Genomic DNA, 15,103 nt, shown 5'->3' on the forward strand with positions numbered 1-15,103 from the left:
AATCTGTGAGGTCAACCAAGGGTTGCTTCTCCTAGAAAAAAATAATAATAATAAATAAGTAAGTAAGTAAGTAAGTAAATAAATAAATAATAAAAATGAGGGGCAAATGAGCATATTTGTGCAAAAAAGAAAAAACAGAATTAAAGATTCAAGTAACTAATTATCTTCGTTGTACACAAAACTTTCCAAAGAATTGATAAAGGACAGCTACTCAGCACATTCTATGAGGTCAGTGTAAAGTTGCTATAAAAACAAACAAGGACGGTGTGAAGAAAGAAGTTTACAGGCCCAGTTCCCTTGTGAACATAGATGTAAAATTCTTTAAAAAGAGCAAACTAAAAAAAATTTTTAAATAGCAAACTAAAAACCAAATGATATGAAAATGATAATACACAATGATCACATTAGATTACTAGAGAAATGCAAGAATGATTTAATGTTAGAAAATTTGAAAAGTAATTCAATACATTAACAGATTAAAGAAGAAAATAACGCTATCATCTCAACATATGTAGAACACACAATAGATATAATTTCACATAAACTAATGAACATTTTCTTGGTATGTCAGAAATGAAAGAGAAATTTCTAAACCTGATAAAAGATATTTATGAGAAACCTAAACAGACACTATCTTAAAAAGGGAAACTTAAGAAGTTTTCATTTAAAATAAGGTATCAGACAAGATTATAAACTATCACCACTTCTATAAACTAATGTATGGAGGTCCTGGATGCACAACGTGGCTTCTCAGAGAGCATACAGTTTGAAGAGGAAAAATAGAAATTATTATTTGCAGATGATGGTTGACTACACAGAACACCAAAAAGCACACACCAAGAAATTATAATAAGCAATGGGAAAATTTCGCAACGTAACTAGTTACAGATCAATATACGAAAGTTATTTCTCTATACTACTAACAAATGAAAAGAATTAATTAAAGAATTACAATACTATTTATGATTTCATTTAAAAATTCAAGTCTCTAGGAATAAATGTGACAAAGATACGCCAGAACTCTACATGGGGAAAATCATAAAAATTTTGTGAAAGCATGTTAACAAGACCTGGATGAGAGATATAACAAGGTCAAAATTAAAGAGATGAAAGGGGTGTAGATTTGAAACCTCTACCTAGTCACAGCATGCCTTCCCTTATCCCTCTTCCCTCCCTTCTCTGTGCCTGGTTGAACCCAGCGATCTTCAGCCACGACTTTTTTTTTTACCACTCATCCCACCAGCAGCATGAAGCCTGTGCTGCTTCTCCAGCTCTGGCTATTGATCTGCCTGGTACGACAGCTGGTGCCTGGAAGTCCCAAGCAACATTTTTTGAGTAGCTGCTGTGTATGAGCCCAGGAAAGGGAAGAAGCAACTGTAGAGATGAAAGGAACGGATCGCTGAGAGCCGGGGCACACCTCATGAAAAAACTCAGTATCGTGTTTAAAAGTCCCAGTTTTATTGTCAGCAAGATCTAGGTTTGAATTTCTGCTCTGTTGCTTAATGAGTGATCTTGGGTAGTTTCTGGGCCTCAGATTTTATCTTTGTAGTGGATTTAATATTGGAATAGCTGGGAGGAGAAACTGACATGCAGACATAGAGCACTCTTACTGGACCACAGTAAATGCTCGATAAGTATTAACTACTCTAAATGTTATCAGCCTCATTATTCTTGCTGCCCTGGTTCCTTCATGGATGCTTAGGCCACCTTTTCAAGCATTAAAACAGAGCGGAAAATTAAGTCTGTAGGACTCAAGCTGGAATTCACATAATCTCGGCCTTGGAGGATGTTTTGGGAGGAAAGAAAAGAAAGTCTTGTAGTTTATTTCACATTTTAAAAATTCAGCGGTACATGTACAATTACCAGGGTTTAGCATCAGTGGGAAGGTGGAGTCCATCTCAGCAGCCACCATTGCCCAGCTCAACCTAATGAGAGTGCTAGCCACAGCAATGTTGACCTTGACCAGTACCAAATGGGAAATGAATTATTATGCATCATACCTGTGCTCTTCTGTGGGGAGAGCATCTTCAGAATATTGGGGGCTCGGAGCAGGAATATGTGTGGTATCTCATGTGTCGAGGTAGGCAAGGTCCTGCTTTAGGAGTTTCAGAGAAGATTTGTAACTGAGGGAGGCTAAGCAAGCTGCAAGAGAACGGGGGTACCCAGGGTAGAGTTAATTGCAGAATCAAGGACTAAAATTTGAGGAAAGGCACGAAGAAGCTTTCTGAAAGACAAGTAAGTGAGATAAGTGAGGCTGGGACCAGATACCCAGAAGAGGAGTCAAAACTTGAGAAGGGCAACCTTTCTGAGATTCCTGGCTCATGGAGCCCTTCTCCACACTGAACACAAGCTGTGCAAAGTGGAGACCAGTTCCGATTCTTTGTACTGTCGCAGGGAGCCATGGGATGACAGGGAGGCCTGGGGTGAATCTGGGTGCTCGTCTCTGCAAGATCATCAACAGTTTAGGCCTCGGTTTCTTTCGCCATCTCTGGTGCCATTTGCTGTTACAAGTTTAGCCCCAAATTTATTCATTTATTCTTTTCAGATGAGCATGATATACTACAAACCCTCTTCTAATTGAAAATTCCTGCAGAGCAATAAATCAATAGGGGCTTATAGAATGCCTCACCTATGACATTTGCCCTAAAGAAAGGGCAAGCCGCAAGATACAAAATTTAAGACCTGGCTAGGCTTGGATAAAGGGGTTAATGAGGCCCTTCCTTAATGCCTTAGGACTCAGGAAACAGAGAGAAGACTGTGAGTTAGAAGCCTGGGGCAGGATCTCCTGGCAGAGGTGGTCTTGGCTTTGACCTGAGTGCTGGGGGGAGGAGGGAATAGAATGTCAGCATGAAGATGCATATTCTTCTCTAACAGTAAAAAGTGGGAGCCTCCCGGTGCTCTGGCCTCCTGATCAATAGCCATCTGGGAAGAAGGAGAAGCAGATCTTTGACCCTAGAAGCTGACCCCATTCTAAAATACTGACCCTTCTCCCCATGAAAGAAGTCACCCACAGAAATCGTTTGAGATTTGAGTTCTAGCATCCCGATGCCAGTACCTTTAGTGTGCTGTGTGGTCTTCATCCTTTCCCCAGATCTTCCCTATACACAAATAACACGTTAGGTTGACCCCAGGATAAACTATATTGTTATGAGAGGCCTTACGTCTTGCTTGAGACTACATAATGAGTCAGTGCAAATGGACCTGCACAGCCCTCTCTTGCTCACCACACACACTGTTCATTCCCTTGGAACTGGACCCAACCAGGGTCTATGGGGACCTGGCATTTGATCAGCAAGGTTGGTGAATGACCAGTAGATGCAGGGTTCTAACAAACTCTATCTTTGATCGAATATCCAAGCCCTGGTTTTCCCTACTGAGAACTTACAGGCAGCAGCTAAGGACAAAATTTTATTCCACCTCCCTGTGACACACAAGGGAGATCAGAGTAGCTGATTTCCCGGCAGTTCCTTGGCTTTTGGACACTGGAAACTGTATTCAGTTCTGAATATTGCAGGAAGATTGTCAAAAAGGATTTCAGTGCTGTTCTGCCATCTATGGGGATAGTCTATGCATTAAACAACACGAAAATCCAGAAGAGGTTAAGGGGCTTCTCATGCCCAGTCTTTATCCGGGAGCTGCTGGTGGGAGCTCAACAGAAGAATCTTCACCAGCCACTACGATGGATCTCCTTTTCTCTCTAACATTCTCCTCTTTACCAATAACATACTCCATAAATGTCATGATCAGGGGCCTTCCTCCACTCCCGAACTGTATAATCCTCCTCTCCCCATCACCACATCTGTGACTCTCTGAATCTGCCTCTTGCGACACACCCACAAACCTGTCCATCCACAGGCCCTGCCCTGTCCCAGAATCCACCTTTATCCCTGGGCCTGGGCCACTATATTTGGGCTGCAAGTGTCATCAAAATCCGAAAGCAAAATTGTTCTTTTTGCTTGCCCTCTTTCACCAAACACCAGCCTTTGGCCCCTAGTATTCCTGGGCTCTGGAGAGCCTCCAAGTCCAAGGGAAGATTTGGTTAATCGCAATGGGAATTGGCACTGGCCTCAAGTCTAATGACTGGAGAGCACTCCCAGAGCAAAGGGCATCAAAGTACTGCTGAGACATCTGGTTTCTAATCCTATCTTGCAACTAAGTCTTTCTATGACCTTGAGTAAGACAATTCTCCATTTTTGCCTTTCTTTTTCTCATGCATAAAACATGGACTCTTTCCAACCTTGCAAGATTGTTCTAAGGCCCAAATGAGATCCCCAAAGATTCACAAGGCAGGAGAGTCAAATAGTGAGTTTCTAAACTGTCTTGTTTTCCACCATGTTCCCTGCCCTGAGCACAATATCCAACATATGAGACAAGGTACAGAGTGATGATGTATGGGCCCAGAGCCAGACACCCGGACTCAAACCCTGGCTCTACCACTTCTTAGCTGAGTGACCTCAAGAAGTTAATCTACCTCTCAGGGCACCAACTTCCTCATCTTTAAGACTGCAACAATAATAGTGAGATTAAAATAGGTAACCCATGCAAGCTCTACATAATAATCACTCGGTAAATTTTAGCAATTAGGCAGCCACTTCTCTCTCAAGAGACTGGCCCTTGCAGTTAAACCCCACATCTTTTAAGCTTCCACATGGGAAACAGAAGCATGAGTATGACTGTCTATTGTCATTGGGTTATCTGGGGTTCTGCTTTCCCTATGACAGGAGAACTTTACTTCATGGTCTAGTTTTAAAGATGAAAGTCATGCAAAATTAAAAATTACATCTCTAAGAACAAAATTTCACTAGGTGATATTTAAAAATAATTTTCTCCTACAGATCTAAACAGAAAAACTTGAGAAAGAGCATGGCAGACAATGGATACATGTTTGCACGGGCACTCTGTCAGTATCCAGGCTTGGCCTGGCATTCCAGGGGTGAATTTTCTCCATTTCCTCCTCTAGCCTCTCTAGAGGCACCAATATTCCCACAAGGTCAGAATAGCTTTTGTTCCTCGTTATTCCCCTCCTGGGGCTATGTTCTCAATCCATGGGGCAGGATGTGGTCCAGAGTAAGTTATTAAACCTAGAGCAATATGAGGAGGCAGAGTAATGCCCCAGGGGGAGCACAGGGCACTCAGATCTGAGCCTGTGCCAAGGAACAGGCTCTGCCCGCCCCCAGATTGGCAGCGCCCTGGGCAGGGAGTCAAGCTGAGCTCTTCACACTCTGTGTGGCCTTGGTCAGCTCACTATCTCTGAGATCATCAGCTTCACCATGGGACAAATGAAGAGGACATCTACGCCTCAGGTTTTGTGAGGATTAATGAGGCCATGTGAAATGGGAGAAGTTGGTCCTTGCAGAGACTCTGCAAAGGTTGGAAGCTGCTAGCAAGTCGATCTTTCTGGGTTCTAGAGTTTTCCTCTTTAAAAAAAAAAAAAAGGGATCATCTTTATTCCTTTACCGGTATCACAAGAAAGGTGAGCAAAACAAAATCTTCTGTAACTCCACCACCAAAACAAAGCTACTATTCATAACTTGATGGATTTTGTTTCAGACTCTTTGGGGACAATGAGGAGCTTAGGGTCTTCTAACTGTCCTGAAGTCACTGGAGTTTCCAAGTTAGAATGGTGGTATTTCCACTTAGACTGTCTTTTTATTAACCATGTATGAAGGTGTTCAACAAATGGAAGTAAGTGGAGGCCCTGGTGAGTCAGCCATGCTAGCTTCCTCTGCATCTTGTGCATAATTAACTGTGCAGGCCACACACGGGCCATCAGTGGATGCATCAGTGTTGTCACATAATCCAGGGCCCATGCCACAGGAAGATACTGAGCTCATAGTAAGAACCCAGGTGTTATCCAGGTGAAAGGTGAGCTAAAGGTGACTGGTGAAACTCTATAGGTATTTTTATTGTAGTTTCAAGGTTACATGGCTGTGCATATAAGGGCCTTAGTAAGCCTCATCTCAACACATTTCCAAAAAGGCAGGACTTCATCTGGATGGGCAGAAAAAGATTCCAAAAACCTGATTGTGTCTTCTATGGAAACAGCACCGAATCCTGTTATCTTCTGGTAGGATCAGCTCAGACCATACTCTTGATGCATCTCATTAACTGTAATATCTGTTAGATCCACGTGCCAGAGTGTTTGCTCTCTCTGACCCTGCAGCCTGTTCTCTGCAGAATGGTTCTCCTCAACTCATCATTTCTGCTCTGGAGACCCTAGTGTTGGCTGGGAAGTTCAGGTGAGGAAGGAGGTGGCAGTGCCAGTGAGGGCCCAAGAAAAATGCTGATCTTGTTCTCAGAAAATACAGTGTCGAGCTTCCCGTGGTGACCTGGAATGGAGGACAGATGACCCATGCAGACTCGTCACAGTCTTCCATGCAACCTGGGCTCTGATGGGAGTTGTCAAGGGCTTTCAGCTTTTTAAATGTGAATTAATATTTTATCTATGACATGCTTCATCTCACGTGGTCCTCACAACAACCATAACACACAGTTTACAGACAAGGAAACTAAGGATCACAGAGTTAAAGTACTGTGCTCACCGTTAGCCAACTGGCCAATGGTGGAGCTGGAACATAAACCCAATGCTTGGGATGTCTTCTTCTCAAGGAGTCGCCACCTTGGGTGGCTCAGTTTACTTCTGCTGAGTAGATTTTCACAGTTTCCTCTTCCCATTGAATTTTTCCACTGACACTCTTTACCCTGCTTTCAACTCAGGCCTCATAACTCCTCGTTCCCTTTCATACTTAGAAACCTGCCTAATTACACTTGGTCCTTCTCCAAGACTCCAGGCACTCTCTCCTTCTATGTTCTGACTCTAACTCTTCTTTCTGCCTAAAATGTCTTTCTCCCACTTTCCCGATGGGCTCCCACTCATGCTCCAAGTTTTATATTAAACATTTTCTTTGTCCTTTCACAGCGCCCTATCTTGCCCCTATATTAACCCTCATCACGCTGTACTGTAATTGTTTAACTTAACATTTTCCCTATCTAGAATACGAGTCTCATGAAGCAGGAACTGTATCTGACTTCTTGGCCACAGGGCGCTAAAACCAAATATCACGTCTTGCACATAGTGAAGCTACAATTCTGACTTTTCGAATGGGGTACGAAGGAGACCAGCAAGGAGTAGACTCATCCTCACGCTGATGAATTGTTCTCACAAGGAAAATCTTCACTGCATAGTCCAGAGCCCCTCAGGAATCAGCTGCCCGCTTCCCTTTGGCCTGCTGGACTCAACCTCCTTTTATACATTACTCTTCTTAAAGACTAATTTATATTTGCTTTTGAAAATTTAGAATAAGCTGAAAAACAAAGAAAGAAAGGAGCTCAGAAACATCCGTTCACAAAGGGGTACGAGGACAGAGTAAGGGCTAAGGGCCCTGGCTGCTCCGGGATTTAGTCCCGCTCTGCCCTTGCTGACCTGAAGATGCTGGGTGTCTCCAACTTCTCAGGGCCCTTTCTCCTCATCTGTAAATGGAGCTGAATAATACCTACCCTCACGTGTATCATGAGAAGAAATGAAATGACGCAGGCAAAGAGTCTAAGGAGAATGTTACTATTATTATTCGTGTCCCCTCAATCCTTCCTTTATCCAAACTTCTCATTTTGTAAAGGAATCAAAGTGTACATTACATTTTAAATTCTGTGTTAAAAAATTTCTCTAGATTCCATATAAATTAACTCCCGAAGAAGCCAAGCTCCACGTCTCTGATCCTTGAAATATCTTCTAAGATGGAACAAGGTGTCATTACGGAAAGTGCTCCATCCCTGAAGGGTGATGTGATTAAACCTCTAACAGAACAATGATCTTGATTCCTCTACGAAACCTCCAGGAACTGTAGACCTGAGACCGTAAACTCCTAGAAGAATACATGAGGATATGACACCGAAAACAAAAGCAAAAAGGAACAAGTGAGACTATATCAAATTAAAAAGTTTCTGCACGGCAAAGGACACAATCAACAAAATGAAAAGGCAACCTATGGAAAGAGAGAAAATATTTGCAAATCACATGTCTGATAAGGGGTGAATATCCAAAATATATAAGGCGTTCATATAGCTCATTAGGGAGAAAAAAGCCAAATAGCCTGATTTTAAAGTGGGCAAAGGGCTGGAATAGACATTTTTCCAAGAAGACATAAAAATGACCAACAAGAAAAAAATAACCAACAAGAACACTGAAAAGGTGCTCAGTATCATCACTCATTAAGGAAATGCTTACACTAGACTTAAGATGAATATATAACACAAATTATATTATACAACAGAAACAAATAGAAAGAAATATAATATACAAAGATACCATTTACAATAATATCAAAGATAGAAATAAGATTGCAAGACCCAAATGGATAATATCATAAACATTTCTTGGAAGATATTAATAAAAAACAACATAAATGGAGAACTATATACCAAAGACAATATTGTAAGGATGACATTCTCCTCAAACTGATCTGCGAATCCAAGGCAATTCAAATCAATATCCAAGATGGGTCTTTTGAAGAACTTAATAAACTGACTTTAAAATTTATAGAAAATGCAAAGTGATACAAATAATACAAAATTCAAGTGATTGAAGAGGAATGGTTTTGGAGGAAGAGTATATAATATAGTGAAATAAAGAGCTCAGAAATAATCCCACATACATAAATGAAGTTATCATATAACTAGATAAAAGAGGAACTCATCACTAAATGGTCTGGAACCATGTGAAAAATGAAACTGGACCTTGATTTTATAGCTTACCAAAAATAATCAATTTCAGGTGGTCTAAGGGTATAAATGGGAGAATCAAAATTTCAAAACTCTTACAAGAAAACAGAACCAAGGTGTCCTATGTTCCTAGATGATATAATGTAGTGAGTTCAAATCTTGTTTCCACTACATAATTAGATGTGTCACCTGGAACATATAACTTGACCTCAGCCTCAGTTTCTTCATCTGTAAATGATGATAATAATTGCACCTAACCTGTGGAGTGCATGTGATAATTCAGTTATATATATTCAAATATATATATATCTATATATCTTGCTTAAAATGGTTCCAGGCAGGAAGAAAGTACTCTAAGGGTCATTTACTATTACTATTATTGTGTTTATCACAGTCTTTTTCTTGCACCATGATCAGTTTCTTCCTTGTTACAGAAGGCTGAAGAGAGGAAAAGAAACAATTCTTTTTTAATTCTTTGCTCTGATGGTTCTACTTTCCATGGTTAAACATATGCAGAGGCTCTGGTCCTATAGTTTCTATGGTTTCTACATGAACATGAAATTCACTATCAGGGGGTCTAATCAACCTGGGACCTTCAGCTTCATGGCTGGATACCCAAGCATTCACTGTTCAACTCAACACCTAGTAATACCCAGTCCTGGCCCTTGGGGTAAGTGGGCTCAACCCTCTCAAAAATCATGTCCAAAATACAACATCAGTCGATACCAAGACTCTCCTACCTGCTGCTTGCTGCACCATGAAGCCTGCTGAGCTGGGATTTCTTCTAGGGCTCTTCATCTTCTTCTTGGTGGCTACTCCATTAATGGGTGGTGTTTATAAACTTAGCAACATCATATGTGGAGATCTCAAAGGTAGGAACTTGAAGCAGAAAATAAATTCAAAGACCAATTATGCATGAGGGAAAAAGTGTTGGGGGTAACGTGATATCCGGGCGGTCCAGGAAGTTCCTTCTTTTGTGTCAATGCCCATAGACTCTTAGTCCCTTGACTCAGGGCATGACTTACTTTAGGGGTCTTGTGGATGTCTGATGAGAAAAAAACAAACTAGGATACAAATAAGTCCTTTCCAGATGGGGCTCTCTTTGGTAGGGGTTCCAAAGACTGGAATTATTTTGAACTGGGGGGTTTCATGACAAATTTCAAAGATTCTAGACCAATCAAGAGTATGTATTGGAATGAAAGAAAAAGGGGATTGGAACTGAACAAATTCAGGCGTTTTCAATATCTAGGCTCTGGGCACATAGAGGACACTTGAACACATAGTTCCTGTTTAATGGATGTAGAGGTGAAAAGCAATGAAGCTTCCTTTCACAGATAATGTGTATTGGCTCAGTGCTTCCAGAGCATGAGGAGGTGGCACAGTCTACACGGTGAGTCAGACACCTCAAACTCTGGTCCTGCCACTTAGCAAAGGCATGCCCTTAGTCAAGTCACTCAATCGCTTACCTTCCCTTAGCTTCAGTTTCCCCTGTGTAAAATGTAGATCAGAGAACTGCCTGCTTCAGAGGATGTTTGTATGAAATAAGATTATCCATGCAATTGTCCCTAAATAGCTACTTTTACCAGGGAGTAAATCTAGACAGGCTACTTATGTAGGATAAACAACAGTCTCTAAGTTGCCAATACAACCCTGTTGTTGGTGTTTTGGCCACTCGCAATGTGACTCTCATCAATAAAAACAGGTTTGCCTCTGAGAAGGCAACACAGAGAAAGATGACAGGATATGAGAGCAAAAGACTATCACCCCTGAAATTATTCATTTTGATGTATATGCTACTTTGAGGATGCAGCAGGACAGTTACCTGAAATTTGGGGTGTAGATGGTATAGTGAGTATATGAAAACTGGAGAATGAGCATTCTAAATTATATGTTCTATGTGGGCAGTTAAAAGGAGAGAAATATGAAGATATGGAGAGACTGTGCTTTAATAAACTGTAAAATGGGAAAGAAAAACCTCATCACTTTGCACAAGCTATTGGTAGAACCGCCTTTTTCACTGCTTACTATTTCTTCAAGTCACTGCCAGAACCTGGAGTTGTAATCAATTTACATGCCCAAGGGCAAACTTGCCAAATAATCCTAATTCCAAGAGAACACCAGCTGCCCTTCAGTGACTCTGAATATAGGAATGTTTCCAGACTAACATGAGGAATATTTAAGGACCCATGAAGACAAGATCTCCTGCTGACTCCTAACTAATTCACTCTAACTCAATGGGAACCCCTCATGCAGATCCCTGCAAGCTGGACAAGAAGACTGGCAGCTGCTATGAAGTCCACTTTAGATATTTCTATAACAAAACCTCCGAAAGATGTGAATTTTTTATCTTCACTGGCTGTGATGGCAACCTTAACAATTACAAGCTTAAAATAGAATGTGATACAGCCTGCGATAAAAATTTCAAACAAGGTAAGGAATACAATGTTGTCCTTGGTCCTTGGGGAGGAGGAAAGAAGAGGCTCTGGGATCCCAAGATAGATTCTGGTTTGGGAATGGGAAGAGGGAGGATTGTCATAATCAAAATGTTTAATAGTGGAGTTGGATGTCAGGATCATTTGTCATTTTGCCGTTAGGAAATCAAAAGTCCACCATTTATTGGAAAATTACTGTGTGCCAGGCACTGCACTTAATAATTTCCATATATTGGTACAACTTAAAATTAAAATCACCCTAAGGGAGATGTGTATTATTATTTTCAGGTGGCACATGAGGAAACAAAGCCCAGTTGAGGTAACCAACTGGCCCAAGGTCACATTATTAAATGGCATAGGAAAGTTCCTAACCAGATCTGAAGGTCACCCAGGACTTGACCATCCTACATGCATGAGGTCATCCAATCCCATTCATTGTACTCTCAGACCTGTGAACTCTTCGTAACAACATGTTTTATACAACTAAGCTGGCTCCCAGACCACCCTCGACCATTTCCCACTCATAGGAGCTAGAAGAAAGTCTATGGAGGCCAAGAAGGCTATGGCACGGCTGATAGAGAGTGGCCTTGGAAGTAACTCAAAAGCAGAAATTTTGTTTTATTAATTTAATATTCCTAGTGAATCTTCGCAGTGCCTGGCACATAGTAGGCAATGACTAAGTTTTGAGAGAGTAATCAGTGAACAGGAGGGACATTGAAAGAAATGGCACCCCCTGGGTTTCCCCTGAGATAAAAATGACTTAAATTAATCCAGGGAGATTTTCTAAAACTTACAACACAGATCTGTTATTTTGTTTTGTTTTGTTTTGTTTAGTAAAAGAGTCGTCTAGAAGTCTTAGAAGAGGTGCTTGAGATGCTTGATACACCATCTGAATACAGACGTAAGAAAATTCAGACAAATTTTATGATCTTTATAATGTTTCCATAATTCTTGAAACTCCCATCTGTTTGCTCTTTTCCTGAATTTAGCTTTGACTTTCCTGAGAAATAACAGTATGACCATTAAAATGAAAGAACCTTTGCATCAGCCGTCCTTTCTTTCTGACTGCCTTATTCAGAGTTGGAAAATCGGCTGGTTCTGTCCATTAGCTCCCCTCTCCCTTCTGAACTATTCCTCATTCACTCACATGATATTTACACTTTCAGATGTGACCAGCCATTCTTTATAGGATTGTATCGCTTCCCCTCTCAGGTTGAGCTAATAGTGGAATCTAAGTACCAAACCTGTGCTCCTTTTTATCCTTGAAATCAAACCGAGCAGCAAACCTCACACTCACATGAAATGTCCTTGCACGCATAACAAATTTTTCTTTGTGATGTTTCCTGACTCATGTCCACCAAACCAGGAGCCCCAATCAGTTTAACTAGCCCCCTGACTTGATCCAAATTTTTGAGTACTTATACTAGGACACTTTTTAGTACCTTCATCATTGAAATTTGTCTTGGCTATGCCTAGTGCTTCTGACAAAAAGAGCCTCAACTTCAATCCAATGACTGTGTTTTAGCTACCAAGAGAATAATCATCCAAACGCTGGTCACCAATCTTCTGAATATAATACTACAAGGTTTAGTGTGGCCATGATCTTCCCAGCTATAGGATACTCAGCTTGACCATTTCATCCCTGAATTTTTTCAAGCATCCCTTCCCTGCATCTCTTCTCTGTTCATCTTATTGTCCCTCACCTGAATTGCATTCTGGGCCACTGGTGGCTAGGGCTATCATCAGAAGCATTGTAAACCAGTGAGATCTTGTAATTAGACATGCAAGCCTGGTCTCTGCTCAATCTTAAGAATAAGAAAACCGAAAAAAAAAAAAAAAGAATAAGAAAACCAATCCCCTAAATGGAGACAATTTTCTGCAAAACTTTTGACTGCAAACATTCTGATTACTTCAAGATCAGACTTTCATCCAGAGTTTACTCTGAACAGATGAAGCCCTAATTCTGGCGTATTTCAATTTTGGTGAAGACCCTAGAATTGTAAATCATTCTTGAATCCAGTCAGCTGTAGGAGACATGCTATGGGCCCTGAAATAATAAGAATTAGGCTAATCTGACTGGTCCACATAAATGGAAGTTCGAAGATTTTCCCATTGTGAGCCATGAAACTGGTATCCCAACCCCCAACACAGTGCCATACAATCAGGAAGGAACTCCCAACTCTCAGCTTCTCCCTGAGGAGCAAAGTGTTAGGAACCCAGATTTAGTGCCCTAAGTTTTAAGACTTCCACCTGAGGGATGAAAACCAATTAGGCCTGCATCCCCAAGACCCAGAAGACTACAGCACATAAAGAAGCAGTTGTCGATGGGTGTACAAGCCCTCTCTGTGACTATTCCCTCAGGGCTCAGGGGACATTGCAGAGGGAAGAGGCAAAATTGCCTTCTCCCAATCTTTCTCTGATAGGGGTCCACTAGCATACATTGAAATTCAATTTAAAAATGGGCAGAGGACCTGAACAGACACTTCTCCCAAGAAGACATACATTTGGCCAACAGATATATGAAAAGATGATCGACTTCACTAGTTATTAGGGACATACAAATCAAAACCACAACGAGCTACCACCTCACACCTGTTAAAATGACTATCACCAACAGGACAAGTAATAACAAGTGTTGGGGAGGTTGTGGGGGAAAAGGAACCCTCATGCACTTCTCGTGGGAATGTAAATTAATTTAATAGCACCTATGGAAAACAGTAGGACAGTTCCTCAAAAAATTAAGAATAAAATTACCATATGACCCAGCAATTCCTCTTCTGGGTATCTACCAAAAAAAAAAGAAAACATTTATCCATAAAGATATGCACCCCAGTATTCACTGAAGTGTTAATCGTGGTGGCCAAGACATGGAAACAACCAAAATGCCCTTTGATATAAGATGATTGGTTAAAGGAGATGTGGTACATAGATACACTGGAGTACTACTCAGCCATAAGAAAAGATGAAATACTGCCATTTGCAACAACATGGATGGATCTTGATATTATCATGCTAAGTAAAATAAGCCAGACAGAAAAAGTTGAGAACCATATGATTTCGCTCATATATGGGATATAAAACTGAAAGCCATAAATGAACAAGACAAACAAACAGAGACTCATGGCCACAGCCTTTAGGCCTGAGACACAAGCCCTGCTCTGTATTTATTTATTTGTATTTCTATCCCATTTTGGTCCTCAGAGACATTTACAATCCTCTCAACTTTAAAAAAAAAACACACATTATATCACTGGAGTTTGGAGAAATATGGCGGAGAGAGAGACATCCCCAGGTCTCTCCCCTTGAAACAACAATAAGCTGAATATTTAAAACTCAACAAAAAACACCCAAACTGCACACCAGCTCATCTGAGCGTAGGATCTGTGCATATGAGCTACCACAGAAAAATTTTAAAGATAAAGATTTAAAACTTTTTTAAAAATATATTATATCTATTGTTGTTATGTGTTTGGAATAGAGGAATTGTACCAAAGATGAATTTATTAAGCAATCTTAATAGGATGTTTTCCTAGTATTGTGTATCTCTAGTTGATAAGTATAACTTATTTCTCCCTAACTAAATTTTAAATCCATGATTGATGTGACCATGTCATCTAAGTCTTCTGTGTTGCTCTACCGGTTCTCTAAAACCAAGACATACCTAGCCTATCAGAGATTAAATCATAACCATCGATATGTCTAGAAGGAACCCCTCCATGTTCTGAAGCAAATGAAGACAGGGAAATATATCCTCAGTTGCAAAGACTTCTAGCTAGGGATATCATCAGAATCTTTTATTCTGGTAAATGAGACTTAATCAAAGAATCAGATATAATTAATGAAGCGGTATATAAATAAAAATACAAATTTTTATGAGTGTTAACAATGACAGGTACATAATGTGATGAGAACATGGAAAAGAGGGCTTGACCTGATCAGAAAAACCACAGAAA

At 40.6% G+C, this 15,103-nt stretch overlaps 1 protein-coding gene across 1 annotated transcript; it reads left to right on the forward strand.

Annotated features, from left to right (window-relative positions):
* The first annotated feature begins 9,475 nt into the window (after positions 1-9,475).
* SPINT4 (serine peptidase inhibitor, Kunitz type 4) lies at positions 9,476-13,584 on the forward strand. The gene is made up of 3 exons (XM_025039732.1): positions 9,476-9,590; positions 10,972-11,148; positions 13,574-13,584. Exons 1-3 carry the CDS (start codon positions 9,476-9,478, stop codon positions 13,582-13,584), a joined length of 303 nt encoding a protein of 100 aa, XP_024895500.1.
* The last annotated feature ends 1,519 nt before the right edge of the window (positions 13,585-15,103 follow it).

Source organism: Pteropus alecto, unplaced genomic scaffold (assembly GCF_000325575.1).
Source record: "Pteropus alecto unplaced genomic scaffold, ASM32557v1 scaffold45, whole genome shotgun sequence".
NCBI lineage: Eukaryota > Metazoa > Chordata > Mammalia > Chiroptera > Pteropodidae > Pteropus > Pteropus alecto.

What these genes read in the sequence shown, in the direction of transcription:
- SPINT4 (XM_025039732.1), top strand. Translation starts at nt 9,476, where the DNA reads ATGAAGCCTGCTGAGCTGGGATTTCTTCTAGGGCTCTTCATCTTCTTC. An exon ending in CATATGTGGAGATCTCAAAG is followed by an intron (nt 9,591 to 10,971) that starts GTAGGAACTTGA and finishes CCCCTCATGCAG; the next exon opens with ATCCCTGCAAGCTGGACAAG.